This window comes from Podarcis pityusensis (assembly GCF_964106645.2).
Source record: "Podarcis pityusensis genome assembly, chromosome: 15".
Classification (NCBI taxonomy): Eukaryota; Metazoa; Chordata; class Lepidosauria; order Squamata; family Lacertidae; genus Podarcis; species Podarcis pityusensis.
The window spans coordinates 12,399,966-12,415,546 of record NC_138040.1 but is presented as its reverse complement, the minus strand read 5'-3'; the positions used below and the strand labels follow the sequence as shown (position 1 = coordinate 12,415,546).

General features: G+C 45.1%; 1 protein-coding gene across 8 annotated transcripts in view; it reads left to right on the top strand.

The window, feature by feature from the left end:
• The window catches only part of CUX1 (cut like homeobox 1), a 265,277-nt gene that overhangs the window by 224,692 nt on the left and 25,004 nt on the right, over positions 1-15,581 (top strand). For 7 of the 8 annotated variants that reach the window (XM_080982750.1, XM_080982749.1, XM_080982752.1 and 4 more), the window contains 3 exons: positions 3,096-3,284; positions 5,143-5,407; positions 7,029-14,166. The exons of the other annotated variant lie outside the window; for it this stretch is intronic. In XM_080982750.1, coding sequence (XP_080838876.1) covers positions 3,096-3,284; positions 5,143-5,407; positions 7,029-7,740 — 1,166 coding nt within the window. In that variant the 3' untranslated portion in view covers positions 7,741-14,166. Of the gene's footprint in view, positions 1-3,095; positions 3,285-5,142; positions 5,408-7,028; positions 14,167-15,581 lie in introns of those variants that run through there. 8 annotated transcript variants of the gene reach the window in all.

The following is a 15,581-nucleotide window of genomic DNA, read 5'->3' as shown; positions in this document are numbered from 1 at the left end:
ATAACTTTGAAAGAGGCTTGTTTGTTTAGGACATTTTATAATCAGCTTCATGGGGGAAAAAGTTGTGTGCAGATTAGACCAACTCATGGATGGATAAGAGAAAAGACCATCCATACAGAAACATCTCCAGGTAGAGCCAGGGAAGACTCCTGTCTGAAACCCCAGAGACAGCTGCTGTCAATCAGTGCAGGGGATGATGAGAGGTGGACCAATGGTCTAGCAGTATATGCCAACTGTTATTAGGCCAATATTAGGCCAATTTGCAGCAGTTGACTATGATGGTTAAATTTCAGAGGCAGAGCACCACTGAATATTGGTTGCCACAGAACAGTAGCAGGAGAAGAAGACTATTGCCTTTGTGCCCTGCTTATGGGCTTCTCCAAGGAAACAGGGGACAGGCTGGATAGGCCTTTGGTCTGATTCAGCTAAAGGGCTATTTGTAGTTACTATTGGGTTTGAAAAGCAAGTCTTGTGGTCAATAAGGCATAGGTTGCTGAAACAGCCAGCCTGGGGTACATATTCCAAATGGAAATATCACTGTGTTTTTTCCCCATGTAAAAAAGATTGCCTCACAAATTACATCTATGGGATGGGATGGGCAATTGAAGAGGAGGTGCTTCTATCTTTGCTGTGCCTTGTAATCTCTGCTCGCTTTCGAGACTCTTGCCTGGGATCACCAGCAAGGGTAGATGGGAGCATCCCAGTAATCATGTAATGAAGAGCCTTTATAATTAGCATGTTGCCAAAAGGGCGGGAGGGGGGTGCCATTGTTCCCAGGCATTGGAGCTAAGCCTTGAGCTTAAAGCAGGGTTATAAGGGAGAATTGTTCACTGGGAATCTTTCCTAAAGGAAGATACATACTAAATTCCACATGGCCAGTAGCAGAAGTCCACCTGCACTAAGAGTTTAAAAACACTTGCAGGAGAAATTATTAGCAGATTCTTTGGAAGGCTCCAAGGTGAGCATCACTAGGGTCATTGATTGAATGGTTTCGATTAGCTTAATGGAATGGAGCTGTTATGGAGTCCAGCTGCAGTACAGTTTGAGCATCTGCTGTTCTCTGAGTGGCAGGAGCCAGAGATGGAAACACGGGTCGGAAATCGTTTCAATCTGCTTCTGCTCCCTGTTTCCATTATCTCCGTTGTAGGGTCCTCACCTTAAACAGTGGGAAGTGTTCCCAGCCAGGGGAATCAATCCTTTAATTTTCCCAGCTGAAAACCGAAACCTGGTAGCTTAGAAAGCACTGAAGGGGAAGCCAAGACCACCCAGATTAATTAGAAACTCGTGAAAATTTGGTTGTTCTTTTACATCCGCTTCTGGCCTTGGAAGCTTTGTTTGGATGTAGCTCTTTTGGATAACATTTTCTTCCAATACCCTGGAGTTTGAAGCAGGAAGCTCATGCCCATGAGGCTGTGTCTTAGCTATTTAGAGTTTATGGGGACTGCCCCAGCTCAGGCCTCAGAGTTCAGGTGTAGAAAGAAATAAGATCAACCCCTCCAATTGGCAGGCAGTATTAAACCTCTCACTTGCCCAGGCAAGGTCTAAATAATTGGGGCCTGGCCATTCAGTGGATTTCTATCCTACTTTTTGATAGGAGTCCTCAGAGCTGCTCACAACATTCTAAGTTTTAAGCACCCCAGGTATGGATTTTGGTACCCTTTGTCCTGACCCTGACACACTTTTGCATATGCAATCATGGAGATGCTTGAGCAGAAAAAAGAAATGTCATTATCAGACTTCCATAACTAAGTAGGGATGCAGATGGGGAAAGCATGGGGAGAAGATGTGCATTCATGTAACTAAGGTTGCTTAAAAAGCACCATGTACATAGAATCATAGCATTGTAGATCTGGAGGTACCACAAGGGTCATCTAGTCCAACCCCTTGCAATACAGGAATCTTCTGCCCAACATGGGACTCAAACCCATGACCCCAAGATTAAGAGTTTCATGCTGTACCAACTGAGCTACCCTGAAGAGCACTCTATAAGTGATAAATAATAATAATACCAAAAATAACATTGTCTCGGTTCATACAAAACACTAGACCAAACTGTCTTAGTTCTCCTGTTGCTGCACTGCCATGGTTTGGCCTGGCATTGTATGTGAACTCAGGCCTGTGGTCTGCCTTCCCCAAACAAGCCACTAGCAATAAACCAAGGACACACCTTGTTTGCAGCCCATAGCTGTTCAGATCAAGGCAAACCATGAGCTTGCATTCACACACACTGAACACTAAGCCAAACTACAGCTTAGCTCTCCATAGAGTAGCTACATGCTTGCTCAATCTCACTAAGCTAAAGTTTGGCTTAGCATTAAGTAAAAATTAGGCCTGTACATGTTATCTGCATACCAGCCCATTATTCTCGGGAGTGTCAGGTGTTCAATCAGTGGGCAGAAGTTCAAATGCACCCAGACTGAGAATCCTAAGGGCAGAAAGGATTTCAGGCATGCTTGCTTCGGCAGCACATCTACCAAAATTGGAACAATACGGAGAAGATTATCAGAAAGGATTTCGGGCATCACCAAGTTCGGTGGTGAAGTCATTGGATCCTCTGGCTTTTGTTTTACGTGTTCAAGAACCGAATCAATCTGAAATGAGTCAAAAGCGGAGGCTCTGACAAAAACAAATTATTCTTTCTTTCTCTTTCTGTATCATGACATGGGAGTCAGAAAGAACACTCCCTTAATGTAGAAAACAAGCACACCAGGGCAGGACATTTATTGCAGGCTACACCCTGATGTGCTGGCTCAGTAAATTCCAGGAATTCTACGTGGAATATAAAATGTGGCCAGCTCCCACCTTCAATGTGACATGGTGCAGTTGGGATTTTTTAAAATTGTAGAACAGCTTTCGGTGAGTTGAAGGAGTTGTGGATTCCCCCTACAAACTGCCTGCACCTCCCTAGAGGTGGTCCTGCGCCACTTCTCTTTTCAGGAGAAGCCCAAACGGCTTAACTGGCATCGTGTTCTGTTCCTTAATGACATTGGGCCCCTTTTGCTTTCATGTATGTGTGTGTTTGTGTTGCCTTCTCCTATCGCATTGTCTTCTCTTTCCATGGCACAAATACAACTTGATGTTTGGCTTCTTTGCAGGTCAGCGTCTGTTTGGGGAGACAATCCTGGGGCTAACACAAGGTTCAGTCTCAGATCTGCTGGCACGTCCCAAGCCCTGGCACAAGCTGAGCTTGAAGGGCCGGGAGCCGTTTGTTCGCATGCAGCTATGGCTCAACGACCCCAACAACGTGGAGAAGTTGATGGACATGAAACGCATGGAAAAGAAAGGTAATTTCCATCATGCCTGCAGCTATGCACATATTTCTCACCTTGCACGCCCTTGGGGTCTGAACTTGCAATGACGGACCAGACACAATTATCGCCACCAGTTTGGACTCCATGATTATATTTGTGAAATTATTGCCCTGACATGCATCAATTATTTTTATACTTGTTTACGTTGAATTGCATTTTCCATTTTACCAACCATTCACACAGTTTGGAGAGGTCCTTTTGGAACTCTTACAAAATCTATTTTTTAAAATGACCCTGAACAATCTAGTATCATCAGCAGACTTGGCCACCTCAACACTTAATTCCTACCTCTAGATCGTTTATGAACAAGTAAAATACCAATCCTTTGGGGGCGGGGGTTCTGCTTCTACATCTCTCTTTTCAGAGAACTGTCCATTTATTCCTACTTTTTGCTTCCTGCAACTTAAATCAGCCCCTGATCCACAAGAGAACCTCTCTTCTTACTCCTTAACTGCTAAGCTTACTTAGGAGTCTTTGGTGAGGTACATTGTCAAAAGCTTTTCAAGTGTCTTTGGCACTTCTGTTTCGACCCGCAGTGCTTTGGCCTCTCTGCTATTCTGTACCCAGGCACACTCACAGTGCCTAGTTCCCCACCACCCCCATCTGATTCATTCTGAACCAGACCCTCCTCAGCTCCTGTCTGCTACCCCCCCCAAAAAAAAAATCATTAGTTGGGAATGTTTATCCTGACTTACCAAAAGATTAGCATACAATTTATTTACCCCAGTGGCTTAGAGATTGGACACAATGTCTTACCTTTGCTGTAAACACCAGGACTTGAAAATAAGCCTGGGGTAGACAACGTGGTCCACAGCATCTGAAGGGCACCGCATTAGCTACCCCTGGAATAACCTACAGTACAGGTTATTGAGCAGGTGGGAGACTCAACACGGACAGGCTGCATTGCCAACTATACCCATCTGTAAAATGGCTATAATGAGTTACCTTACACCACGTTAGGACCATTGGTCCATCTAGCATCAGTGCTGTCAACCCTTACTGACACCAGATCTACGGAGCTCCGGGGCAAGTCTGCAACCTGACATCCCTTGAGCAGAAATTGAAAACTGGTGTAGCAAAGGATCTATGAATCCTGAGGTATAAGGTGCAAAATTGTACCTCTGCCAAGAACTCACCAGGTGACCTGGGGGCAAAACCTCAACACGCCTGCCTCCAAAGTAGAGATATCAATACTTGCTGGATTTCTGCGAAGAATACGAGAAAATGTATGTGAAGCACTGCACATGTTGTTGTTACTTGGTAATTTAATAAACTTAGCTGTGATTTCTGCTGCCTCCTCCCTTTCTCTCTTCATTCTCTGGCTAGCAGGCAGGCAGTCGAGGGCAATGTTGCCAATTGGCACATGCTACAAAGCAAAGGGCAGTGCCAGCCAGCTCCCCAGAGGCCCCAATTGCCCACCATTTTAATCTCAAAAATCGGTAGAGCCAGGGCAAGAGTGACCATGTGCTCTGCCAATCTGATCCTGGCTTTGGTTTAGGATGGTTAATAATACATTTATATCCCACTTTTCCCCCAAGGAGCTCAAAGTGTCATACATGGTTCTCTGCCCCAACCCCACTCCAATTTCAGTCCATTTCAACCCAGTGAGGTATGTTAGGCTGAAAGACGGTGGCTGGCCCAAGGTTGCCCAGCGAGCGCCGTGGCTGAGTGGAGATTTGAACCCTGGCACCCCAGGTCCTAGCCCAGCACTCTAACCACTGCACCCACACTGCCATACGCTTACCAATCTGTCCTTTCATACATGCCGGCTCTCCCAGTTGCTTGGCTTTGTGCCTAAAATGATCCCTGTGGTTTCCTTTTTGTCTTTCAGCGTACATGAAACGAAGGCACAGCTCGGTCAGCGACAGCCAGCCTTCAGAGTCTTCTTCGGCGGGCATCGATTACAGCCAGGGGGCCAGTCCACAGCCGCAGCATCAGCTAAAGAAGCCGCGAGTCGTGTTGGCCCCAGAAGAGAAAGAAGCTCTGAAGCGAGCCTATCAGCAAAAGCCATACCCATCACCAAAAACCATTGAGGAGCTTGCCACACAGCTCAACTTGAAGACCAGCACCGTCATTAATTGGTTCCACAATTACAGGTAACGTGCTAGGGAGCCTCTGTTGATTGTTCTGTCACTGAGTGAAGCCTGGCAGTCTGTGACTGCACCAGAGGGTCTTCTCAGAAATGGCATCCCAGTTATGAAATGCGCCCCCCAGTGGCGGAGCTTCATGACTGGCACGCGTCCCAGGGGTGTGGCATGTCACCTGCGGGGGCATGGTGCCTAGTGGTCCAGAATTTAGCCGAACAGATGCCCCTGGTAAGCTCCTTAGCAGAGGAAGTGGAAAGGAGCCACCCTCAATCCACTTGCTCCCAGTGCCTATTTATTAGAGCTGTACATCATATGAACATCTCACTGTGTATATTTCTAGTTTGAAATCAGGTGGGATTGAATTTTTTGAGAGGGATGAGTAGGAGATTATGGTTAATCTGTTGTTGTTGTAGTAGTAGTAGCAGCAGCAGCAGCAGGAGGAGTATCAAAGTTTCTATCCCACCATTCCTCTCAAAGGATTTTTTTTAAAAAAATAAACACAACATAGGAAGCTGCCTTATACAGAGTCAGACCATTGTCTCATCTAGCTCAGTATTGTCTACACTGACTGGCATCAGCTATCCAGGATTTCAGGGAAGATTCTCTAGAGATGCCAGGGATTGAGTCTGGGACCTCCTGCTTCCAAGAGTGCTTGTGCTTGGCTCCTGCTTGGGGGGTTCCCTTGGGGGCATCTGGTCGGCCACTGTGAGAACAGGATGCTGGACTAGATGGGCCATTGGCCTGATCCAGCAGGCTCTTCTTGAATTCTTAGTTCCTTGAGGAGTGGAAAATGTTATAAAGATCATTAGTGTTGTAATCAAGACCTACATTGGCTCCCAGTACATTTCCAAGCACAATTCAAAGCGTTGGTGCTGACCTTTGAAGCCCTAAATGGTCTCAGCCCTGTATTCATGAAGGAGCGTCTCTAACCCCATCGTTTTGCCCAGACACTGAGGTTCAGCTCAAAGGCCCTTCTGGCGGTTCCGTCCCTGCGAGAAGTGAGGTTACAGGGAACCACGCAAAGGGCCTTCTCGGTACCGACTCCCATCAGATGTCAAGGAAATAAACCACTACCTAACTTTTAGAAGGCGTGTGAAGGCAGCCCTGTTTAGGGAAGTTTTTAATGTTTGATGTTTTGTTGTGTTTTTAATATTCTGTTGGGAGCTGCCCAGAGTGGCTGGGGAAACCCAGTCAGATGGGTGGGGTATGAATAATAAATTATTACTACAGTGGTACCTCGGGTTACAGACGCTTCAGGTTACATACGCTTCAGGTTACAGACTCCTCTAACCCAGAAATAGTACCTCAGGTTAAGAACGTTGCTTCAGGATGAGAACAGAAATCGTGCAGTGGCAGCGGGAGGCCCCATTAGCTAAAGCGATGCTTCAGGTTAAGAACAGTTTCAGGTTAAGAACAGACCTCCAGAACGAATTAAGTTCTTAACCCGAGGTACCACTGTATTATTATTATTATTATTATTATTATTATTATTATTATCATTATCATTATTATCATCATTATTATTATTATCATTATCATTATTATCACCTGAACTTACATTATTGACATATCAGTGACCGTCTTGACACCGTCTTCCCCTCCCACCTACATTTTCTCTCTCCCCGCCCAGGTCTCGCATTCGCCGAGAGCTCTTTATTGAAGAAATCCAAGCGGGAGGCCAGAGCCAGGCTGGGTCCAGCGACTCTCCTTCGGCCAGAAGCAGCCGGGCAGTTCACAGCTCCGAAGGAGACAGTTGTGATGGGGTGGACGCGGAGGGCCCGCCCGACGGGAAGCCGGGAAGCCGCCTGGAAGCCGACGAGTACAGCAGCAACACAACCACAAAGTCTCAGGGAGGGCGAGCAGCGTCAGCTTTCGATGCAGGGGAAGAGGCACTGCGAGACGCCGGATCTTTGGAGAAAACGGAGACATTCCACTTGGGGGCGGAGAGCCTGGACGACACTGACGACGAGGGGAGGCTCCGAGCGCCGCGTCCGAGTTCTCCGCCGGGCTCCCTACATTCAGGAGAAACTCTGGAGACGACGCCAAACTCTGCTCCAGAAGAGGATGCCTCTACCTCAGCTGCCTCCACCTCGCTCCTTGCAGGGGAGAGCTCCTGCAAGGCCGCAGGGGAACGTGTGGAGAAAATTCCCATTGTGCCAAGTACCAGCTCCACACCAGCCACCAACTCCCTCCAGACCCTGTTCGGCTTCTCGGAGGCGGTTTGCTCGAAGAACACGCGGGACAACACCTTGAGGAAAAAGAAGGCAGCGAATTTGAACAGCATAATCCACCGCCTAGAGAAGGCCGCAAGTCGAGAGGAGCCCGTGGAGTGGGAGTTTTGAGATTAAGCTCACCCAACTCTGAGGAGCTGGGGAAGTAAAACACAAAAAACAAAAACACACACACAAAAAAACACTTGGACCTCTTCTGGTTTTAATTGTGTCCCGCACTTACAGCCCTGCAGGCCACGGGGCAAAAATGCCATAGGCCAAGGTGCATATAGAGAACGAAAGGAGCGTTTCAGCCCAGTTTTATGTTTGTGTTTTCAAGGACGAAAACTGAAAATGTGTAGTCGAGCTTTTTGTACCCCGAAGTGTTTCTATTAATTGCCCTAAAGTGATTTTCCACAGTTTCTGGGGAAGAAAAAAAAACTCATACAGCTTTTGCCTTCTGCCCTCCTCTTTGGTGTGGGCTTTAAAACTAAAAAAAAAAAAAAATTATATACAAACAAGAAGAAGAAAAAAAATTAAACCCACATATTTAAAAGGGGGGCTTTTTATCCGCCATCTAATGGCTAAACAGAGCGATAATAATACACTATTATCTTCTTTAAGCAGGAAAACCGAAAAAAGATGGAAGGGGAGATTTTTTGAGAAAAAGAAAAAAAAGGTTTTTTGTAGCTGTTCAGTTGCCACTAAGAGATTGCACAGTCAACCCGACTCTAAACACACTAGTTTGAATTCCTAAATATTTTCAAGAAAAGAATATTGTTTAAAACTTGGGATTTAAAAAAAAAATACACATTTACTCCTCGTATTTTTTAAACAAAAGAGAAAAGTCACATCAGGAAAATATCTTAATTTGTGGTAGCTGACTTCAGTGTTTTTCTTGTAAAGTGGAATAGAAAATTGACTTGTAGTGCACATCGTTTCATAGCTTTAACCAATTCTGGTCTCTTTATGGGCTGGGATTTGTTTAATACACTCCATTTTAGGCCAAATCAGGACAGAAAAAGGAAGAAATCTGAAAAAAAATAATCTGAAATCTAGGTATTTTATAATCTGCTTTTTAACCTCTAACCACAGAGCGCGCAGATCAGACCTCATTTCTAGGAGGTGTGGGAGACAGCTTGGAATAGGTACTTGATCGGATCAGTTTGAATTGCGTCATGCCAGCCTTGCAAATCAGTTACAAGTCCTCAGCCTAGTCACACATGCCTACATTAGTCACTTGTGCCCTATGGGGAAAGAACCACCAGCTTTTGAAAGAAATTAGCTCACTTGGTTGCAGACAGGTGGGTGTCATAATGAGCCTACGTTATACGTAGGACCTTGGCAGGGTGGTGGTGTTGACTAGAAGGATGGAAGCGTTTGGCTGATACCACTTTGGGAAGAGTGGAGGTGCATCTTGCAGTGAGAAGCACTTAGAACATGAGTGGGGAGCCTGTGGCCCTTGAGTTGATGTTTGACTACAACTCCCACCAACCCTGTCCATTGACCATGCCAGCTGGGGCTGATGGGAGTCAGAGTCCAGCAACATCTGAAGGGCGATGGGTTCCCCACTCCTGACTTACAATGAGCTGTCTTGATGGCAGGCGGTGAGATCAGTCACTGGGCACTTTCTTGTTCTCACATCCCACTAAGATAGAAAAGGACCTTTCAGCACCCTTAACTAATTGGTTAATCACTGGCTGTGGTCCCACAGCAAGCACTGATTTCTCTCTTAAGTTTCAGTTGTGGGATTATCATTATCATTATTATTATTATTATTATTATTACCATCCTTTTATGAGGGTGTCCTCATTAACAAAAAGAGGAAAGGCTTGCAGGAGGAGCCCGTGGCGTTCGGTAATCGCAACGTAAACCATGGAACACCTAACCAAAACATGCGCAGAAGCAGGGCGCCCATCGCAATTGTCAGCTCTTCCACTTTGTTTTGCAAAAGCTGCAAGGCCGATCAAAGTACAAAATCAAATTTCCAAATTGTCTCTGACGCCTCCTGTTGTCTATGTGTATATGCGTGAGCATAGAGCCGTGTGGAAAGCCGAGTGTGTGCGTGAGTGTGTGTGCAATTTTATACGTCTGTATTTTCTTACGTACTTCTTGCACGCATAGAGTGCATTACTGCCACCTTTTTTCAATAAGCTGTTTTATCAGTTACGGCTTCTACAAGTTTGCTGATTTAGACTCCTTTATTGCCATATCTTTAAAACTAACGATAGAACGATTTCGGTATATATATATTATTTTTGCTTATTTATAGGTGCTGTATTTTATTATCTGATTGTTAGGGATGAAAGGGGGCAAATATTCTTTAGAGGGATAGACTGCCGGCAGTATTGGGTATAATTTACAAGATGTAGTTGTCATACTGTATATTATTGACAGACTTTTTCTTTTCTTTTCTTTCGTTTTTTTTGGGTCCGTATTGTGTATCATGGAAAACTTTGTCTTAGGTCAACATCTTTTGATGACACTTTAATGGTGCATTCATTGCTTCTTAAGTTCTAATTAATATTTTTTCTTTGTGATATGGGGAGGGGGGCAGGGGGAAAGGTATTCTGAGTTTTAAAAATGTGTTCCCAACATTACACCTCAACATGCTTGAAGTTCATTAGTAATTGATATGGGGGGAGGGACTACAAGATGTGAAACCACCTTCCTTGCATGTGTTTTTTTTAAAAAGGCAATTGTGTATTTTGCAGTCTCTTTTCAAGGATTGACAGCAGCACTTAGTTCAGATCTTCACAAATTTAAATGTTTGGTAGCTTTAAAAGAAAAAAAAATGCCTTTTCATGGCCCAGGACGAAGGCTCTAGGAGGCTGCAAGGCAGGCTTGCTTTGACCACTTCTTGCTGTTAATTTTATAATTTCATAACTGTTTTGAGGGTCCGAATGTTGGAGCTTGAGGTCCACCAACAGCTCTTGGTTTGTTCCATGATGATCTGAGGAGACATATTTGCAAAAATTGTGGCTGATACAAGAATCTGGGCAGCAGAGAAAGCGCAGCTGTTCCAGAAGAAAATCTGGAGAAGTAAATAAGCGCTGGTGATTCTTGACGTAGGCATAATCACCCTTTCCTAGCAGATAAACCTTCTGCTCTTGGCACATAGATGAAGGCCGTGATACAGTGGCTCTTAACATATGCATGGAATTTTGCGTGAGCATATCAGAGTGGGACTCGTGACTAAGGGGTTGCTCAGCTTCTGCCGTGAGAATTCCCCACTTGCTTCTCCAAACAGGACTGCCTCTCTTTCTCAAATCTTCCTGTCAGCTTACCCATCTTCACTTTTATCAGGGCCAAGCGTCTGAGTCGATGAAGGAATCCGTTCTTGCCTTCAGATGTTTGTATCTTTTCTTACAGCAATAGATCTCCCGTTCTGATGTTTCCTCCCCTCCCAGATATGAGATATGAGGATGCTTGCCGCCATCAGGGCCCCATGATTTGATGTCTCCCCATGGAAACCTTCATCCCATAACGTTACTTGTGTGGTTTAGAGCATGCCCTAGCCGAGCAGTCAGAGTTCTGCCACCCATCCTGATAAGCAATATTGAAGTGCCTTGAAATAACAGAATTCTGGTTGTCTTTCATGTGCTGTGCTTCTCCTCCCCTCCCCACCCTGGTGCCTGTGGAGCATATCGTAAATATTGTGTAACCTTCTCTTTCCTTTTTTCCTCCCTAGGCCCAAGCAGATCTGTCTTGTGTAAAATCTAGAAGCATAGCTTGCTTTAGGGCAGGTGGTTCATTGCAGGGACCCTTATTCACAGAACTGAAGCACTCTTAGGCCAAATCAAAGAAGATGTTGCCGCTTTGCCAGCAGCTGCAAATTTGAAGCAGGAAAGCGCTTGAGATTTCAGTATATATTTGGCACTGTATTGTCATTTTGGTTCCTTCCATCATTTCTGTTTTGGCTTTAAAGTGAAAGGCTGGCATGGACTTACAGAATCATTTGTGCAAGCCCTTCTCCATCCAAAATCTGATTCTTGTGTCTTTGGCAAGAAGGTTTTGGCTGGCTTTTCCAATTAGTTCTCAACTAGGCTTGGTTGGATTTGGGTCCTGGCGAGGTGTGCCATTTGCAATCCGGTTTTCAGTCTTGGGAAATCTAGCATAACGGCCCCTGGTTGGCAAGTTCATTGCAGCGCAAAGGATTACAAACCAGTAGTTGTTAGTCACGGTGGTGAAAAACTACATTAAGAGGTCACATTTCAGCAAGTGTAGTTCTGTATTCTACAGCACCTCATGCATAGGCGCTTTCCCTGATACTTCCTTTTACAGAAAACTCCTTGCAATTTTTTTTATGGCTGAAGCCTACTGCCATGCAGTAGTTCTCTGCCAGCCCCCCCCCCCCCAAAAAAAAACCATGGGAAAATATTCTAGAGAATTGTAATGGAAGGACCATAGGTCAGTGAGAAAGCACATTTCCAACCTGTGCTACAGAAAACCCTGCCCTTGGGGGAATCTATGTTGAGAATACCAATTATAGCAGGCAAGTTTCCTTGAAAAGGCAGCACTATTCATGCAAGTCTGCAGCCTTGGCTAATGTCCCACATGAACTAAGGCCATGCCCAGAGCCCATCCAGAATCGTTGACACGATTCGTCTGGCATTGCATGGATTATTGTGCAACGCCCCAAAGGTGAAGACTGCAGCTCACGCTACTTAGTCAGCCACATTGCACTACTGAGAATAATTCCAGTTTGCCAACAAGGCTTTGTACAGTCCTAGAAGGCATCCAGCAGGGGAGCATGAACACCCACCACTGCCTTCATGGCCCTTTCTTTCCAAGTGGGTGAAATTCACCTAAAAGGAAGGCTTTTTCAGGTGCTGTTTTTCTGAAAAAACGTATTTTTTTCACACCCCTGTAGGGGAGGGGGGAAGGCCAAATGAAGCCCTCTTTGCAAATGCTTTTTGGAGAAATAGAGCTGTGTATAACTGGCTTCATGAAATTCTTCACAGCTCTACTTTTGCAAAAAACGTTGGCTTCCAAATTCTCTGTTCATTTCCCTGTGTGTGTAGACAACTTTTAATAACATGCATGTGGTGGAGCACTTAGCAGTCCCGGTGACAGAGGGCAGAGCAGCTTTAGGTTCTGAGTTTGTGGAAATGAGCTGATCCTATGAATGCTTTATCAAAAGTAAGTGCCGCTGACTTCAATGTGACTTGGCCCAGAGCCGGCCCTACCATTAGAGAGAGTGTGGCAACTACCTTGGGCAGCGGAAGCTGGGAGATGGAGAGCAGCAGCAGCAGCAAGTTTTGTGTACCATGCAACCTGACCCGTGTCTCCAAAGCTGTCTCCTTCCAACTCTGATTCTATGAGAGGGTGCCTCCCCATTGCCAGTGTTGAAGAAAGATGCAGCTGACTGGGCAAAACTTCTGTGCTTGGAAAGGTTGGGAGGTGCACCACCTTGTCCTCCCCACACCACGAAATGTATTGAGCCAGACCTGGACTTGCTCCCAAGGAAGTGTGCATTGGACTGTAGCTTTAATCACAGCACCAAAGGGGACAGATTCCGCACCCAGAGCCCTTCACATAATGTTTGGTACTATTTGTCAACTGTCGTATTGACCCACGTTTCCAAAGCATGCTGGCACTGAATTGCAAGTAAATTTATCTCAGAGGAGGAACACTAACCTGCAGCCCTGAAAGATCAAGCTAACTTGCCTTCTTGCAGGTAGGCAGGTAGCACACTCCCAAGGTAGTTTTCCAGGTTTCTTCAGCGGTCTAATCTTAAAGCCTTGATACGTATATTGATATTCAATTTCATAGAGAATCAGTCTCTATAAAAGAAGTGAGTAAACCTCCCAGAGGACTATACATTTTCGTTAAAAGCCACTCCCTACCTTTAGATCGAAGGAGCTCCAAAATAAGAAAGGTGGTCCTTAGAGTTGCACTCCTATCTTTTGTGTGTGTGGCCGTTGAGAGAATAATATGCTTCAAAAAATATGCAATAGATGCCCTTGCGATTTAAAAGGATTCCCCCACTCCTTTCTAACAGCAAACAAATCTCACTCTTAGCTTCAGTGTTAATCAAATCAGATAAAGAAAAAGAAAAAAGTATTAGCACAATACTTAACTGCTTCTTTTTTAAATGTATTCTCTACTAGCATTGCAGCAGTCAGAGGACACTCAGCAGTTCTGTCTCTCATGCTCCATTTCAAAAGCCCCCAATACTGTCAAATTTTGGCAGTTCAGAGTTGGGGAAATCCTTAGGAAAGCACCCAAGGAAGTTGTTTTGTTTCAGAGTCTTGCAGTTGAGAACCTTTTCTGAGCACTAGGGGGTGATGGTAGGTGGAATGGTGTTCACACCTCCTTGATGATGTCCCTTAAGTCACCTCCATGACTACTTAGATGCCCTTGGAACCCTGTTGAAGCCAGTTAGCTGATGCCACACCACTGCTCAGAACTAAAATATTTCTGTACTCCCTTGCTTTCCAAGAAATGTATTGGATTGTGTGAGACTCTGCCTGGAGCAGAATCACCTTGAGTTCAGATACTTTCTGAGCAAATGCAAGAAATTGTCAACATCAGCAATGCATGTTCTTATTCTTATTATTAGGACCTATCATTTCCAATTTGGCCTCCTCATCCTACTCATGGTTATATAACCTTGAAGACAGTGAGGGAGGCTCCTTAGGGTGGGAGGATGCTAGGTGCCACTGCCAACCATACTGGGTTGAATCAGATGGGTGTCATACCCTGTAGGTGCCCCCAGCTCAAAGAATGATTCCTGGAGCAAGAAAGGCAAAGCAGTGCGAAACCAGTTTTGCACACAAGCAAGGGGTTCAGGAACCGCTGTGGACACTATCACAGCACTTCCTTAAACAGTCAGACCAGGTTTGTGGACCAGCGCTAGCTACTCTCCCTCCTCCTGCTCACAGTTCTATGCATCCAACCCCTTGTATTCTGGATAGTGCTAAATGTGCCCCAGGCCAGCTGCATTGTGAACACTGGCCAGGCCTGTACCAGGAGAACAGCTCTCCTAGTCGGTCTCCTGTGGACTAGAACTTCCTATGGGGTACATCCAGGAGGTCTTCTATCTCCAAGGTTAGTTATGAGAGGAGGAGGAGGAGCCTAACACCAATGGACAAAGCTACCTCTATTCCCTCCACAGGACTAGCAGATTGCTGGTGCCTTATGTTTCAGGCACCAGTAAGCACTTAATTATATCGCGTGGAAACAATCCGTTGAAATAAAGTAGTGGGGTGATGTTTTTAAGCCCCACACCCAGTTGTTGGGACTTTTAAAGAAATTAGGTTCTTTATAACTCAGTTGTACATTGCTGGGACTTTTTAATGCAATTAACTTGCTGGTGCATTGATCTAGTAGCGTTTTGCCACCATTTGTAGTGAAACCAAAATTCCTCCCATCCTACGCAGAATGCTAAATATTTTAGTTGCCATCTTACATGTTTGCTTCTGTTTTCTGAGGTGTTATTGCTTTCCATGGCACGTTAAGCAATCCCTCTGCGCAAATGTCAGCCTCGGAAGGGGTGACATGCTCATCATTGCATGTTTGCTTTCCTTTCTTGTCCTTTCTGTAATGGAGGCTGCCAGTTAAGTAAACTCCACTCCCAGGTCTATATAATCCTATATGCCCAGAGGCTGGGAGTGAGTCCCACTGGACCCAGGAGTGCTGGCTTCTGAGCAGAAATACATAGGGTGCTTCCAGTCTGGTCCAATGAGTCACTTCTTTTCGTGACTTGGGATCTGAATGCATAGTCTAGCATTCCACTGAAGAAGAATCCCAAGGCTCTCTGTGAGCCCAACAAGTGACATTGCAGCCCACTGTAAAGATTAATTGTGGACCTTTGCATCTTAGAAAAGTATTGCACAAGCACACTTAAAAGTGGCTAGCACCTAGGGCTGAAATTGTTGAAGTAATAAGTTTCATAATGGAAGAAATTAATTAGTTTAATTCATTTAAAAACTAGACACCCCCCCCCAAAAAAAATATCAATTTTTTAG